Below are 16,207 nucleotides of genomic sequence, written 5' to 3'. Positions count from 1 at the left end.
AGAGCTTCTTCTTCAAGAAAGAATCTTGACTGGTGCTTCAGTGGAAGTGGTGAACATTTCCTGTTTCTAAGCCATTTCCCCAGGTTTTCTTCAAAATCAAATGTAGCATTTAAGACCATTCACCTGAATGAGTTAACTGGAGACCTCTGTCCTTGAAAATGAATCTGACACTTCTGCCTTTCCTTTTGTAAATGTTAAAATTGCAAAAGCAAGTGACATTAACACATTAAAAATGTATTTTCTTCATTAATTAGTTGCTGAAGAATTTGAATGTTAAAAAGATCTTGTCTCTTACAGCAGGTATAGTCAAGCTAATAGTCTCTTGCCATCAATAAAATCAGTCCCACTAAAATCCAGGAAGGTGAGTGAAATTAAATCCTTGTCTGAGTCATTCATTGTGATTTGCTTTCATTTTCTCTTGCCTATATTGTGGTATAGGAAGTGGATACCTCTTTTTAAAGGGATCATATGAGTGAGGAAATACATATATTGACCTTTTTCAAGACAGTTTTCCTAGGCTGCCAAGCCCTGTTCCTTAAGGTAAACCAACACTCATTTGCCTACCTTGCTTTTAACAGTGCCAAAAGAGAAAATATTAAGTCAAATATGCTTTGTATCATAATGACAGTCAAATGCTCCATCATCTAAGATTATCCTACTTGTTTGGAAAGTGCCTTTCTTCTGTATTTATACCAGTCTTGCTTTAACACAGTCTGAGCATGTACTGAAAGCTGCTGAGCTTTTAGTCCTGGACATTTACTGGGCTCTTAATTTGATTTTGAAATACTTCAAAAGTATGAAAAATGGCAGGAAGAAAGGATGAGGAGCTGTTATTTTTATCTATCCTTTCTTCCTCTGTAATGTTTGTGTCCCCACACTATCAACAATGCACAGTGCACTCACAGTCTTAGGGGCCTTTTCATTACTAAAGTTTTCCTCTCTAGATATTGACCCCTATATAAGGGTGCCCATGAAAGAAACAAGGGTGATGTAAAGTCAACCTAGTGTAACATTTCTTAATCTACTACTAGTTGCTTAGATATGTGCCACTTGAATTAACCAAACTTTTTTTTTTTACCCTAGGTTTGTTTGTCAAAGACCAAAGAATCTTGCTCTGTGAAGATTTTCCGTGTGACTATAATAGCTTTGATTGCTATTATGGCACTATGGTAACAACTGATTAACAACAATTTGACTTGTTTCTCCTTCCCCCTTTCTATTTATCTGAAAGAATATAGCACTTTTTCTCCTCCTCTTCCCTTCCTAGTCGAAGAACCCAATGTATTAAAATTAACAATGAATATCCCTGGTAATACTGAAAAGTTGAAACCACTGTTTAAAAGTAAGGTACTTGCGTGATGGACACACAGCTGATCTCTCTCCATGTCACAATGTATGGTGAACTTTCAATGTACTTCAGTGGCTTGTATTACAGGTGTAAAACTGGACTCTACATGTTTTATCCAATCATTCTGTGCCTAAGTACAATTTCTGATGTACAGAGTGATTCTGTTATGTGAAATGAAGCTGAATTCAATCCCACTGTGGTGGGGAATTATGTGACTGTAAATGTAACTTGTGACATTGGACTTGTGCAAAGGAAAGTATGGACTTCTTGAAGTCTCTGGACTTCTGAGATTGCCATTTTCTGTCTCCAGTCCAAAAACCCATGGCTTACAATCTCTTTGTGACCTGAATACTTTGACCTGACAATGTGATTCTATTTAGGTTGGAAACTGGCCATATTTTGTGTTGAATACAAGTATATGAACACAACATTACTGTATACAAGTATCTGATCTATTAACCCCATTAAATTCAGCTGAAATTTTTCCCACTAAAGAGAAAGGGATCAGATAGTTAACACTTGCATGTCTGCATTTTGACACAATGCTGTCAAGGTATTATTCATATTGTTTTGCATAAAAGATGATGTAGATCTACAGAACAATTCTCTTTCTACAGTGCTTTGACAATATGGAGCCTATATTTACTTAGCATTCATGACAGCCGTTTTGAAAAACATCCAGTTTACAGGCAAGTAGTTAAATTTATTAGTGAATTCAAATTAGTAGAATCAGTAATAGACTGTGGATCAATTTGTTTTGGTCCTCCGCTCTAATGTCCATTTCTTAATGAATTGTTTCTCTTCATCAGCAGTACCTCAAGTTCTGTTGTAGTCTCTCCCTCTACCACCACAGCAGGTACTGTGTCTTTGCTGATCAGCATACACATAATGGGCTATTATAAAATGCACTGGCATTTGTGAGAATTATATTTTGGTTTACGTTTTTTTTGGGTTTTTTTCCCTTAGCATTGCAGAGGGAAACCACAGTTTCTCAGAGCACACAGCCCATCAGCAGGATCCCTGAAGTGAATTTCTGTGACATTTTGCCTTGTGACAAGGCCTATTGTTGTCCAATTCATCAATCAAAAGTCAAATCTCTGAGTTATGAAAGAAACAATGCAAAAGAAATACGTAAGTTGAAAATTTAATTATTTATAATTTGAGCAGAGACTGTATGGAAAATGTGGGGGAAGGTGAAAGAATCTTTAAAGATAGTTAGCTTTCTACAAAAGAGCTTAGCTCAGAGGATTAAAAAATCTTTATATAACTAATAATCACTACAGTCAATATGTTTTTGAAAAATCTGGCCTGGTTACCCTTAAGAATTTGGGGCGCTAAGATATTTTGTCTGGTGGCAGTGTTCTTCCTGGCCATTCTTGGTAAATTATTTCATGTGAACTGAAAAGTCACTAATCCCTTTAATTAACCTTTGGTTACAGTTGGATGGAAGTTGATTAGGGGTAGTAGAGAATGAATTAACAGATGTAAAAACCCCCAAAACACTGAATTGTGTCACAATATGGTGGTACTACATCTTTTCTATGGGCAGAAACAGAATGCCAACTGCCTGAAAACATAAAACTTGCACTTAAAACTCTGATTGTTAAGGCAGGGGTTTTGAGTAGCATTATTTGAAGGCAGAGCACTATAAAATGAAATACTTTTACTGAAATGCATTTTTTTACTGATATTGTCTGCCAGATGTTATATATGTACCTTATGAGAAGATGTGTTGTTTATAACTTTTATAATATTTGTAAGAAAGGGTTAATGCATAAAGGTATGCATAAGTTATAGGAATCTGTATTCCTCTTTCCCAGCCGTTAACACTTCCAGGGTCTGGAAGCAAGTGTTAATATTACTAAACCAGCATTCATACTGTTCCTATCTTGGCCGTGGGAACAATTCTTGCAGCACAATTGACAAAGTGAAGTGAAACTGGGGATGGATGCAGTTCAGCCTCTGAGGTACCAATGTCTGCCAGCGCAGGCATTACCAACTGCTGTGACACTCTCACCATGAACTGTTTTAGCGGGGCTCACCCACTTGCCATTTTTTACTCTGCAGACAAGCTGTATGTGAGTGGTCCTTGTGATTCGTGTGATCCGTGCTGCAGTAAGCCCTGTGGCAGATAGAGCTCAATACAGTGCTCTCGAGAGGTCATTCCTGAGTGATTTGTATTGCTCTGAAGCCTGAAAGAGTGTTGATTAATTAAGAAGACATTAATCTCATTTATAAGTGAGGGAATTGTAGTTGGATGAAAATGAAGTATGAAAACCTATCCTCAGCTGGCTGCTTTTGATATTAGGTGGAAAGAGAAGGTAAGAATAAACACAAAGCATTACCTTCTCAAGGTCTTATGCTCCAAATAGCATTAAAGGTGGATCCAAGAGTGAAAAATCAGCACAGTACAAAAGCTACTGAAAGATCTCAGTTCTGCACAAGTTTAATGAACCTGAATATATCCCCAGATGGAAGGTAACAATGTCAATATTAAATCCAAACAGAAGGAAAACCAACAAGCTGTTTAATGTAGCTGTAGCTAAGATAAATTAAAAGGAAAATGTTTTCAGAACAAAATGCTAAGAGTTAAATATAGGGAATAATCAAGATAAAAAGTGGGTACTTTAGAATCAGCTGAATAGTCCGATTCATGGAAAGGTAGAACTGTTTGAAATTGCAATTAAATTAAATACTAATTTAGGAGTTATTACAGACCTTTTGCTGCTCCACAGTGCAATACCTGAATTCAGTGGGTGCAGACTATTATGGAGTGCATCCACTGTAGCTCCTAATCCTTTGCATCCTGGATTTGTTGATGAAAAGGCTGTTCAAAAAGTTCAAGTAGTAACAAAAGCATTCATAAGGAAAAGAAAATTTATTAAACAAAGACTCAGCACATCTGTATGTCATCTAGCTTAATGTGACCTTTTTTCCTCATATTTTCTTTTAACTGATTTGTCTGGAGGCTTTAGGCTTTTGAACTTCCTTTGATTTCAGTGGAATTGAGGACTGTGAATACCCTTCAGCATTTGGGCTTTTTCTGCTCTCTGCTTTCATGCCATTAGTGCTCATTGCTCTCCCCTTAATGTTAAGTGTCACCAATAACCAGGAACTGTCCTTGTTGTTTTTCCCCAGTGTTTCTCCTATCACAGTAAAAGGCTAGTGAGAGCTCCTGCTGGATTTTGGTCAGCTTCATGCATTCACATTTATTGCCTTCAGAAGGTAGTTAACAGATCCATTAGTAAAGTACCACCATGATGAGAAATCATCAGCAGATTTTTCCCACGCTGCTTACAGAATATTACAATTCACTTGAATCAAAACCATAGAGTATTTGAGGGGAAAAAAAAGTCTTAAGTTTATTGGATGAGTTTTTCTTAATCTTATCTGAAGATTATGGTTTTCCTCATTACATTCTTGTCATGCTTGTAGTTCTATATTTGGTATTGAATTGGGTCTTCACATCCCACATGGGCCTTTGAGAAAGCTCTCAGTGTTACTATATGTGAAAGAGTGGAATTTTATTTACAATTTATAGAAGGTTGCTGTGGTGCTTTGTGGTAGTTCTTGGTGTTCTCAATTGGCACCTTGTATTCAAAATTTAGATTGCAATATCTGAAAAAACAATGAAATGGTAATTTATGATGAGGGAAAACCCAAGCGAAAATAAAGTTCTATGCTGGTTACTGACTCAGTTTAAATAGACAAAATCTTAGTGAAGTAAATCTGTCTTTGTCCTAGTTTTTGTACAAAATTCTGATACCGATTAATGCTTTCTTCTACTATCTGCAAAAGAATCACAGTTTTAAGTGTTTACTAATTCTAAGTTTTTAATAAATATTCCTACTGACACTTGCACAGGCTGAAATATTTTATCTATATAAGAGTAATCTTTTACCTCTACTAAGGGATATAGGTTTTCTACAGAATAGCTCTCTGTTATTGAAAATAAAAAATTACAGAATTTAATACATTGATAGCATTAATCTGGACTACTAAGAGAAATCAGGAGAAAATGAATGTGTGACAATTAGTTTTTGAATTAAAGGGAGGAATGAGAGAATGGACAGACTTTTATTAGATATGCCCCAAGATGACTATACATGTGTAAGTGATTGCATGTGTCCAGTAGCCATTTTTCTAGGTGTGTGGAACTGCATAATGAAATGGGACAGCAGATGACTACAAAATGTAGCAGTTACCACCAACTCTGGCAGAATCTGTAGATCTGTATAATGAGCTAGAAAATAGGAAATGGATTCAAGGAATAGCTGTCAGCAGTATGAGAAGTTTCTAAAAAAACACAAGGCAGATTTAAATCCCAGAGACGATTTTGTATTACATTGCTTCTGGGCCCTTGGATTCCAGATGTTACAGTTGCTTTATGCTCTTGGTCACCTACTAGCGTGAGAAAAGTATGGATTTTCTTATTTCCCAATACTGAAATAAAATCCAAATCTGGAATGAATACGAAAACAATAAGGTCAATCCAGCTGTCTTGTTTCAATCTCAGTAATAATGCATTTTGATCCCTCTTTCCTTTCATGAAACAGTAATTCTGAAATCAGAAAGTTTCCTTTGGAAAACATGGTAATGGAGTATTTTGGTATTCTATGATGTTCAATGAAGCACATTAGTTTAGGCAAGATCAGCATTTCCCAGGGCCAGTTTACTTGCAATGTGTCTCTGAACAGATTCTTCCCTGGCAATCTGCATAGAAGCACAGGAATAGCATTACACCATGTCCTATGGGCTTGAAGGGCCATTTGCCTGCCCCAGGTTCTACTACGTAGTAATTATGAATAAGACCTTTAAAGTTCACTTTTCTAGGCAAGTGTTGAGAAAATTAATAGAATAACAATTAAAAGAAGAAGTCACCATCTTATATTACACAGCCTAGTTCCATGTTTGGAGTTAGAGAGGTGACATCAGTGAACATGGTGATCATGTTGTTAGAGATGTGTATTAGCTTTTTACATTTGGTTATGCACACTCTCTCTGAAGTACTGGCTCAGCCCTCAGTAACTTAATATCTCACATTCAAAAATCCAAGTTGTTCCCCCAGCCTGTATTTGCATGCCAGATGCCTATAATTCCTAATGCCATTTTCTCACTAATAAGAAAGGTGTAGCTTTTTCTTCAGATTAGTGCTGAAGTGCCTGGCTGCATATTGACTTTAAGCTTGGCTCTCTGTTTCTATAGAAATTGGTGATGTTCTCTGTGTGTGATGAAGTCTTTTCTATTAGGCTGTGTTTTGGAAATATTTTTATTCTAGTTTTGTATTTACACTTTCCTGTTACAGTCGTGCAAGACTAATGGGCAATATTTGTACATTCATCCTTTCACAGGAAACAAAAGTGACCTGTTACCCAAACGAGATCCGGTCAAAAAACCTGGTGCAAAACCTGGTCTTGGAAATGACTGTAAGTCCTCTATTTAAATGAAAAAAAAAAATTACTTGGATAACTTTCAAGATCTACTTTTAGGCTTGGAATTCTGGTTCTGGAATTTAGAGACATTTCAGTTATAATTCTCCATTATAGAGGATTAGAATTAGCCCTTGTGAGTCTAGTTCCTGTGAACCACAGGAAACTTGTGAATCACTGTAAATTTCAGTTTTTTCTTACATCTTCATTAGATTTTTATAGACATTCTGATTGCCCTCCCTAGAGAGTTCTTAGGCTTGGCTTCAGATACAATAAAATGACAAGTGGCATTTTCCTTGATGAGCTAAAATCTTGTGCTTAAGGATATGAGTGTGATATTCATGTGCAGGAAACTCATGATACGGTGTGAAGGAAGTGTTTGGGGTTTGCCTCACCTAAGGGATTAAAATATCAGCTGCTCAAAGAGGCCATCTCTACCTTCAGATCCTGACACTGCCTTCAGAGGAGATGAAATTAAGTTCCTTGACACAGGAAGTTTGGCTTGATTTCAGGTTCTCCTTTTAGTGACTGTAAACTGCTGTCAGAGACAGCCTGGCTGAAAATATTGATTTTTTTTTTAATGTAAAGATGAGTGTCTGCTGACTACATATGTTGTAACAGCATGCTCTGGCATTCATTCAGTATGAGCAGGATGATGCCTTGTGTCTTTTTGGTTTATGTGGATCCTCTGCTTTAAAGCTTGGTGTTTTTTGTATTTTTTTTTTTAAATAAATATTTGATTAAAGACTAGGCAGTATTTGGATGATAAAACATCTAGACTTAGACATCTACACCATGCACTTAAAGCAGGTGAGGAATAGAACACAGGTTCTGCTTGCCTGGATGTGCCCCAGTGGGATGATCTGGAAAAAATCATTCCCCTTCTGATTTTTTTTTCCCATGGTTACACACACCTCAGATGAGATCCTTTGAGGCATCACTGTTACAGGATGTAATGAGTTGTTGTGCCATAGGGAAATGTTCTCCTGTGCTACTTCTCTGAGATGAACGTGCTCAATTTCCCTCTGTCACTTGTAGATATTTGCATGCTGAAAATTAAGTATATACTACCACACAGAGATTTGATAATCAGTGAACAGGTCACCCTATACTCATCAAGTTTCTCTGCAAAGTAGGGAATGGTTGCTGTAGACCAGAGGAATAGAAACACAAACCCAGTGTGCATAGTGTGATGTGAAGAGCTTGGGCCTGCTGAACCCAGTCCTCCTTGTGCTTTCTGCACCACATTTTAAGAGCAGGTGAAGGCTCTGCAGAGGAAGCTGCTCCTCATGAAGCAGCTGAGATCACTTGGTTTGTTCAGCGTAGAGAAGAGGATACTGAGGGCAGACTTCCTGGTGGCCCACAGCTTCCTCATGAGGGGAAGCAGAGGGGCAGACACTGATTTCTTTGCTCTGGAGATCAATGATAAGACCCAAGAAAACAGTATAAAGTTGTGTCAGGGGAGGTTTAGACTGGATATTAGGAAAAGATTCTTCACCCTGAGGTTGGTCAGGCACTGGAACAAGCTCCCCAGAGACGTGGTCATGACACTAAGGCTGCCAGAGTTCTGGAAGGATTTGGACAGCCCTCTCAGACATGTGGTGTCCACCAAAGGGAAAAACAATGTTTTCGTGGCTATACTCATCATCTATCTGTAGAATATTACAAAACTCTAGCAAAAACAAAAGTTCTTCCAAATTCAAGGCAACATTATATGCAGAAATTATAATTTTCATTTAACTTGGGTAGTTTTCTTCCACAGAGAGTTAGAAACAATTTTTGTTGCATTCATATTCCTCTCAACAAAGAGTAGATTTTTCAAGTTAGTGATTACTCGAATGAGTATAGCTTCTAATACATTAAAATAAATGTTGAGATATTTGAGTTTTACTTGGGCAGCTACCAAAGTAGCCTTCAATGTCTGTGCAAAAAAAAAAAAAAAAAAGGGCAATGTTAGGTTCCCAGGATATTTGTCCTTACAAACTGAACAAAGATCTTATCTCCAATGGCAGAATGAAGGTAATCAACCAGAGGTTTTTAACTGAGTGCTAGTTTAGACCTGCAGCAAATCCTGTTGTGGCAATCAAGGCAGTAGACTAACTAAAGCTTTATTATGCTTTTATCTAAGATTTCTGGAATAACCAAGAATAAACCACTATTCTTAATATTTTTAGGGATTGATACGACAGTCAGTTCCATACAGATTTTGGAAACTCAGCAAAGAATTGACCATCGCCATTGTAGTAAAAATCCGCAGTGCAGGTAGGTGAATTCTTTTATTATGCTGTGGTGGAATAAAACACCATTAATGTGGCCTGGTTAGCTCCTGCTCACAGTTGCTTCCTCTAGCATGCAGTAGTCTTTGATACCTTTCTATTTTTTGTTTGTTTGTTTGTTCGTTTAAATTTAAGTGCAATTTCCAGGTTTTAGTGAAGATACTGTCTATCTCAAAATTCCATGTGTATTAATGCAACCTTTTTCAGCTCTGGAAACTACAGCTGTGTTATTCCTGTTAACAAATACACACCCATGGATGTAGAAATCTCACTGGAAATAAAGTAAGTACAATCAAAAGGAATACATACAAAAGAAAACAGTGATTCTTTATTTGATAGAAATTCTTGCCTGATATCTATTGTTACACAAATTTGTCCTTATCAGAGGAGTGGGAAAAATCTATGCAAAACTAAATTGTTAATGTAGACTTTTGGGGTAGATTCCTTGCTGTTGCATGGGCCCAATACCAGTCTGAGCTCAAGGAGAATTTCACTTGAAGTTGCAGGTATTGAAATACAGAAGTCTTAAGCTTTTATTCTAATAATCATTTAAGCAGACGTGTATGTGTGCTCAAATGTATTGGCAGGATTGTGGTCTCCAGCCAAGGGTTCTGATTTGTCTTTTGTCTTAGAGAAACATTGTTAGGAATATAGCATAAGTAACTCCAGAGAGTACCTTCTTTGGGCCTGTTGTACCAAGCCCTATAAAAGGGGGATTCTTGTGCAGGAACTTCTGCTAATGCATAAAATTGTGACTTACAGCAGGGAAAAGCAGCAGACTTACTCCTTTCAGCAGGTATTTTCTCCTCAAAAGCCCACCTCCACCATGTTCTCCTGGAGGGAACAAATCCTTTCTTTTGGACTTTTTATTCTGAGAAAGGCCAGCAATAGCCAGAACAGCTGCCAAACCATCTGCTTGACAACAATTTATGACTCCTGTCTCTGCAAGATAGGACCTGTCCAGCATTTTGATCTTCAGTGTTAGCCCTATAAACATCTGCCTTTTTCGGATGAAATATAACTACTCCTGATATGTCTGCTTGTTTTCTACAGCCACTGAAAATTTGTCTTTTAAATGTATGTCATTATAATCCAATAGTACAGCCCCCCCATGTAGGATTAATACATCATATTCAGAGTTTCACTGAGTATGATTTTATTTTGAATATTGGTTTGTGGACAAATTATTTTATTTTTAATAAAGTAATTTATTCTTATTTTTCTCTGTTTCTTGAAGCACCACAGAGCCATTAATTATATTTCTCTGTAAAGTCACATTTGGAAATTATTGCTCTTATTATTCTTCAAGCCAAAACAGTAGGAAGGATTTCCAAGAAACCACACAGGTAAGATTTTTGTAGCAATACTCTGGCTTTTGGGAATCATTTTGATAAAACTAATGGCTGCAAAATTCTGATCTTTGTTGGAGTGCTAGAAATCCAAATGCTGGTACTTTGAATCTGTCAGTCATGCCTGGTTTTGGCATGACCATAATAAGATGCAATCTTTTTGTAGGAGCCAGTCTTCTGCTGACTTTTATAAAAATCTATCCAATGATTCTCTGCAAGGACAATTTTGATTCTGCTTCAGCCGAAGTCACCACTACAACTCATTATATAACTTCAGCGATACTTAAGAAATGGGAATAACTTATCACTCAGAGCTTTAGGAGACTCCTCTAAACTCTCATCTACTTTACAGTTTTCATTATTATCTTATGGGTAATGAATTCCAGTTTTAAAGTCTAGAATTTGCTGGTAACAATGGTAGTATTTTGCTCTATTTCTGCGCGAACACGAGTTTACCAATAAATCCCTCTAGGGAAAATTCTTCATTTTAAAAGTAAAAGTTGTTAATGTGTCATTCACTGGATTGCCTCAATGGGGACTGGCAAAAGCTGGCAAAACAGGTTAGCTTTTCCCAGTTAAAAAATATTTGGTGACCAGGTCTTGCAAATATTTAAGCATCTCCAGTAAATTGATGAAGGTTTTAGACTCTCTTCAGGTTCCCTGGACATACAGGACTCCTTCAAGTCTCCCGTTTGTCAATGTTTTTTGGAAATGTTTATTCTGGTTAAAACAGTAGGAAAAGCAGAAGCAATGATAATAGCATTTCTGAACACATTGTAGGAGAAACATCCCTGAATCTGGAAGTAGTTTCAGAGTCTTCTTCAGAATTCTGATCTATGCTCCCATACATAACATGTTTTTAATTGATTTTAATTTTTTTTTTTGTGCTTAGTCAAGTTACAGCACTTGAAATACCTCCAGTCTTAAGCTGACTTTTTGCTAACTTTTCAAATGTCTTTGCAAAAAGTTTTAGGCTTCTCTGTAACAGTGGCAACATCATCTGAAAGCCCAAATTTTGACCTGTCTGCCATAATGTCAACAGAATTGGAATTAAGTCAGATGTAGAGAGTTTTTTAATGCAGAAATGTCCTTGAAGCTTACTGACAAAACTGGTCAAAGAGATTTCCTGTGTCAAGCTGAAATCCACATCAAAAGACTAAAGCTAACTAGCCTCCAGCAGCAGTGAGCTTTCAGATTTGATGTGACTTAGAATAGAAATGCTGCCTGGTTGAAGAAGTTTCTTTCAAGAGGATTTTTCTAGGGCTAGGAAGGCTTATTCCCTACCAAAAGGCAAAATAGCAATCATTTGGACTCATCAGTCCCAAGTAAGTTTTGTCATGTGACATCTCCAGCAGAGAGGATGTGTCAGAAAGTGAAGTGAGGAAAGAAGGATGGATTTGAGACACTAGAAATTTAAGTTACAGTGGATCATTAAGTAAAAGCAAGGCGAGGATTGAATTTTGTTTTATTCATTGTAGCATAAAAATTTCAGGTACAAAATATGTTGTTTCACTTTTGCATGGCAGAACACTAGCATGTGAAAAAAATAGCATGAAATCTTGCAGGTATGTTTTTGAAATACTGAGTGAAGACGCTACCCATATCTTTAGAATATATGGAGGAAATTTTCTGTCTTCTGGGCACTGCTAAAGTTGCCGTTCCAAAGTCAGCAGAACTGCCATTTGCTCATATTACAAATTAAAGCTCTTAGGCCATGTGGCACATCAGGAACAATCCCTATTTATTGGGGGATTTGCTTAGAAAAGAAGCGATGGAATCCAGTTATTCAGAGCCAGCTGAGTGTCACTGGGAGTCAGATGCCTGCCAGTTCCCATGTGGAGCTGATCAGAGTAAACCCACATTTGTAGGGTTTAAAGTCAGCCCTTGGTCTTTAACTACTCTGACTGTAGTTATCAGGGCTTGGTATAATTACCTTGCACTGCATTTGTCAATTAAATATTGCCAGAGTCTATCCTCCTCTCCAATTTCCCAGGAAATGAGGTTATCTAATCTGTCTCTCATTTCTCACCCAGGGGCGCCAGCACGTTTGGGCTCTCCCTGTAGCTAAGTTGTTTGACAGCGCATACTCTTTCCGCGTAGCTGTGCCGGTAAGCCTTTCCAAATGACAACACACCAAAAGACAAATTGCGTTTGAACTGACAAAAGTTCCTATATGAATCTCCTTTATTCTTTTTTGGCAGGGTTTTGCTAGCTGCTCAACAGACCGTTACTTTGCTGGAATATTTTTTACTGATTACTACTTCTACTTTTATCGGCAGTGTAACTAAAATGTTGTAAATATTCAGTTCTTTGCGGAAAAAGATGAAGAAACAATTAATATGAAAAAGAGACTTGCAAATAACCCTGGATGGGACTTTCTTGGGTTTTTTCACTTTTAAATTAAAAAAAAAAAAGGTTGAAAAATAAAGTGTTTGATAACAACCATAGGTCTGCATTTCCAGAAACTGTTTCTAAAAAAAAATGAGATAATGGAGTATATGATGTTGTTTTGGGTGGAGTGGGAGCTTTGAAGTTTACTAGAGAAGCCTTCCCATTGAGGCACAAGGTGCAGAATGACCTCTGGCTTTCTAAACTTCTCAGTGAGGAGGCTAGGTGTGGTTGGATCCAGTCTTAGCTTCAGATTTGATCAATGGTTTAACTCTAAGGAATTATACACATGTGATTGTACAATTTTGTCATGCAGATATATAAATATAAATTATTTATTATGATAAATTATTAGACAAAAATACCTAAATCAGAATTATTTACTACATGGTATAGAAGCTAACCCTACTAATACAGAACATGATAGTGTACTATATCAAAGCAATGATATTAAAGACATCAAAAAAGAAACAAATTTTGAGTAGAGATCAATGTTACTCACCCATACCAATGATTGTGGGCAAACATCTTTAGCTCACCTTAAGAGGCATCCCCACCCAAGGGAGGAATCTCCACACACACTCCAAGGAGTGTCGCAGTAAGGGACACGAAAAGAACCATACTCACCCATCAGGTAGAAGCAGGGAAAAGAAGGCAGTTTATTATGATTCAGGGTTTATATAGTATTTGGGATTTGGTCAAGGATTGGTCAATGAGAGGAACACCTCTCTGACCCCAGTGGTCAATCCACAAGTCCATCACTGAGAGGAATGAAAGCAATATACATTGTTTTGAGAGACTCCAAGGGAAAATATGTAAACAATCATCAGAAGGCTAAGGATTAGGGTGACATCTCACTCTTTCTGCATTAGGAAAAAAGAAAAATGATCATTGTTCAGTCTGGTGGAAGGACCAGCGGAGTGAACACTCACATCTCGCATCTGAATCATCACTTGATGGTTCGTCCATTTGCTGCCTTTCATTTGGTCACAGTTTCCAGCTTTCAACATGGCAGGGTTAATAGAATTCTGTGGCACCAGTCAGGTGCTTGATGGCATGCAAAGCTTTGCCAATCAACTGTGGGGTTTCACCCTGCATTCCCCATTTTTGTTTAGAAGTTGTTGGGTTTTTTGGGTTTTTTTGCCTCAACAACACAACACAGAGTCATCAACAAATGAAGCAAAGCAGCATCGCTGACTCTCTTCAAAACTGAATGACTCAACTGCTGTGCCATGTTGGCAACACAAGCGAAGTCCGTGACTAAATGGAAAGGTTCCTGGGAAAATTTGGAAATGCCATGACAGTAAGCCCTCAATACAATTGGGATGACCCATCTTCATGACCTACCAAACTGGCCACTCAGATCCATCCTCCAAGTACCAATGGCCTTTTGTGTCCTTCCCAAACCATCAGTAACGACAGTGCACTGGCTCCTCGGTATTATTATAGAATTTTGCCATGTGCAACAGCTCATGGCGGGGCAGATGACAGGTGATCTGCCCTAAAAAACTTTCAGAGCACTTAGCAGAAAAACACTGCTTACAAAGCTCCGTTCAAATGCCTCCCATAAAACTGAGAGTACGAATTTTACAAAAATCTGCACCCATCAGTTGCAAACACTGTTGCCTGCATTTAATTATCAATTGAGCAATGAGCTCAAACAAAAAGATTTCCGTCTTTTGTGGCTGAAATCGAGCGATCAGCTCAAACAATGAATTTTGCCGTCTTTTGCGGCAGATGGGGCAGGATGACCCAGTCCAAAAACGTGCAAGGGATGGGACATTCATCATTCCATTGGCCCATGATACCTGTAGGATGCAACTGAATCACAAACAATCTTTCGGATTCACAATGAGGATCGGCCAATCTGCGGGAAGCCTGGTGGCGACAGCCTATCAGCCTGAAACCTCCCCATGCTGTCCACCACGGCATTAACTTTTTGGAGGTCTTGCAACAACCTCCATTTCCCAGAGTTCTGTTTTGATGCAGAAAACAGGAGTGTCCCAAGGACCGGTCGAAGGTTCCAGATGACCCTGGTCCAACAGCTCTTGAACAAGTCTCAAAGGGCGACTAGGTTGTCTTGAGAGAAAGCCCTTTCCAGAGTGCCAAGCGGCAGGGGGAGGATCACAATGTCCGCTCCAGGGACAGACAGGGTATAAATCGTTCAGAACAGTCTCTGGCCAGAACCACAATTCAGTGAGCTTGAGCCAGCCCGGCAGCTTCAGAACAAGCCGTCCTCTCGCCACCGGCTCTCTGTTCTGTGAAAACTCAGAGAACACAAGGTGAACAGTCGAAATCTCCCCAGGGCGGCACCGGCCCTCTGGAGCCCATGTCCCCGCCTGTGCCCAAAGCGCATCCCCCGGGGCCGGCAACTGCTGCAGCCCCGGGTTCTGCGGGAGGCGGCGGGGCCGGGCCCGTCGGCTCCGGGGGCGCTGCAGCCCCAGTGGAGCCCGTGTCCGCCGGAGCCCGTGTCCGCCGGCGTGCAGGAGCGCTGGTCACTGCAGCCCGCACGGGACCCCGCTTAGAGCCACGGGCCGAGCCGGGGCCTGCGAACCCGGCGGGGACGGACCGAGGCCGCCCCGCTGCCCCTCCCCGATCCGACACGGAAGAGGGGCGGAGCGCCGGGAGGAGCGCGGCTGGCAGAGACACGGGTCCGCCACAGCCACAACCTCAGCCTCGGCAGGCGGCGGGGAGCCGACACAGGCCGCTCGGGCCCGGCCCAGCCCCTGCGGCGTGGGCAGCCACGGGGAGGGGCCGGCACGGTCCCCTGTGCCGCGGGGACCCATCGGGGTCATCGGGCCGGAGCGCTCACCCCTCGGGGTCTCCGTCACCTGTCCGGGCGCAGAGCCCGCCCGGGGCCTCCGGCACAGCCTCCGCCGCCTCCCATCCTCGGACGGAGTTAACTGCACGTCCGCCGCTCCGAGGGGCTATTCGGTGGCTGTGGCACATGGAGCCGCCCCGGCTCCGGCCTCCGACAGAGGCGCGGGTCGAGCCAAGGACCCCCCATCCCCCCGGCGCCGGGAGGGAGCGGAGAGGGAACACCCCCCAATCCCCCGCCTCCCGGGCACAGGGACGGGCGGGATGGGCGGCCACAGGGGCGACACAGGCCCCCACGGGAGCCCCCGAGCTCTTACATCTCCTTGTAGCATTATCGCACTCTCTCAAAGCACCGCCAGCTCCGCCATGCATCGCGAGTGCGGCCAAGGCCCCGGTCAGATAATCTCCAGGGCGGCCCCGGGCACCTCTCGAGGCCCCCGCCCCGTCACAGCAAAGAGGCCTTTCACCTTTCCATAATAATATAGACGCCGTAAATCAGCGTCCGAAATGGGAGCCTTTGCCCCATCCAGCAAACCCCGCCAGACCTTCAAGGCCTCGGCATCAATCACGGAGATACAGAATATCATTTCTGCAAAGGCC

General features: G+C 40.4%; 1 protein-coding gene across 1 annotated transcript in view; it reads left to right on the top strand.

Moving 5' to 3' along the window:
* The window catches only part of MYRFL (myelin regulatory factor like), a gene marked incomplete at its 5' end in the record, with an annotated part of 39,776 nt that extends 26,821 nt beyond the window's left edge, over nt 1–12,955 (top strand). The window contains 11 exons of the mRNA XM_083860708.1: nt 298–361; nt 1,084–1,169; nt 1,966–2,037; nt 2,158–2,209; nt 2,323–2,479; nt 6,700–6,774; nt 8,952–9,039; nt 9,261–9,335; nt 10,291–10,399; nt 12,436–12,510; nt 12,604–12,955. Of these exons, the coding sequence (XP_083716834.1) occupies nt 298–361; nt 1,084–1,169; nt 1,966–2,037; nt 2,158–2,209; nt 2,323–2,479; nt 6,700–6,774; nt 8,952–9,039; nt 9,261–9,335; nt 10,291–10,399; nt 12,436–12,510; nt 12,604–12,690 (940 nt within the window). The 3' untranslated portion in view covers nt 12,691–12,955. The remainder of the gene's footprint in view (nt 1–297; nt 362–1,083; nt 1,170–1,965; nt 2,038–2,157; nt 2,210–2,322; nt 2,480–6,699; nt 6,775–8,951; nt 9,040–9,260; nt 9,336–10,290; nt 10,400–12,435; nt 12,511–12,603) is intronic.
* Nucleotides 12,956–16,207: the final 3,252 nt, after the last annotated feature.

The sequence above is a fragment of the Zosterops lateralis genome, assembly GCF_965231275.1.
Source record: "Zosterops lateralis genome assembly, chromosome: 4".
In the NCBI taxonomy this organism is placed as follows: domain Eukaryota; kingdom Metazoa; phylum Chordata; class Aves; order Passeriformes; family Zosteropidae; genus Zosterops; species Zosterops lateralis.
The sequence above is the reverse complement of the archived record's forward strand: the minus strand, read 5'-3'. Positions and strand labels throughout refer to the sequence as shown.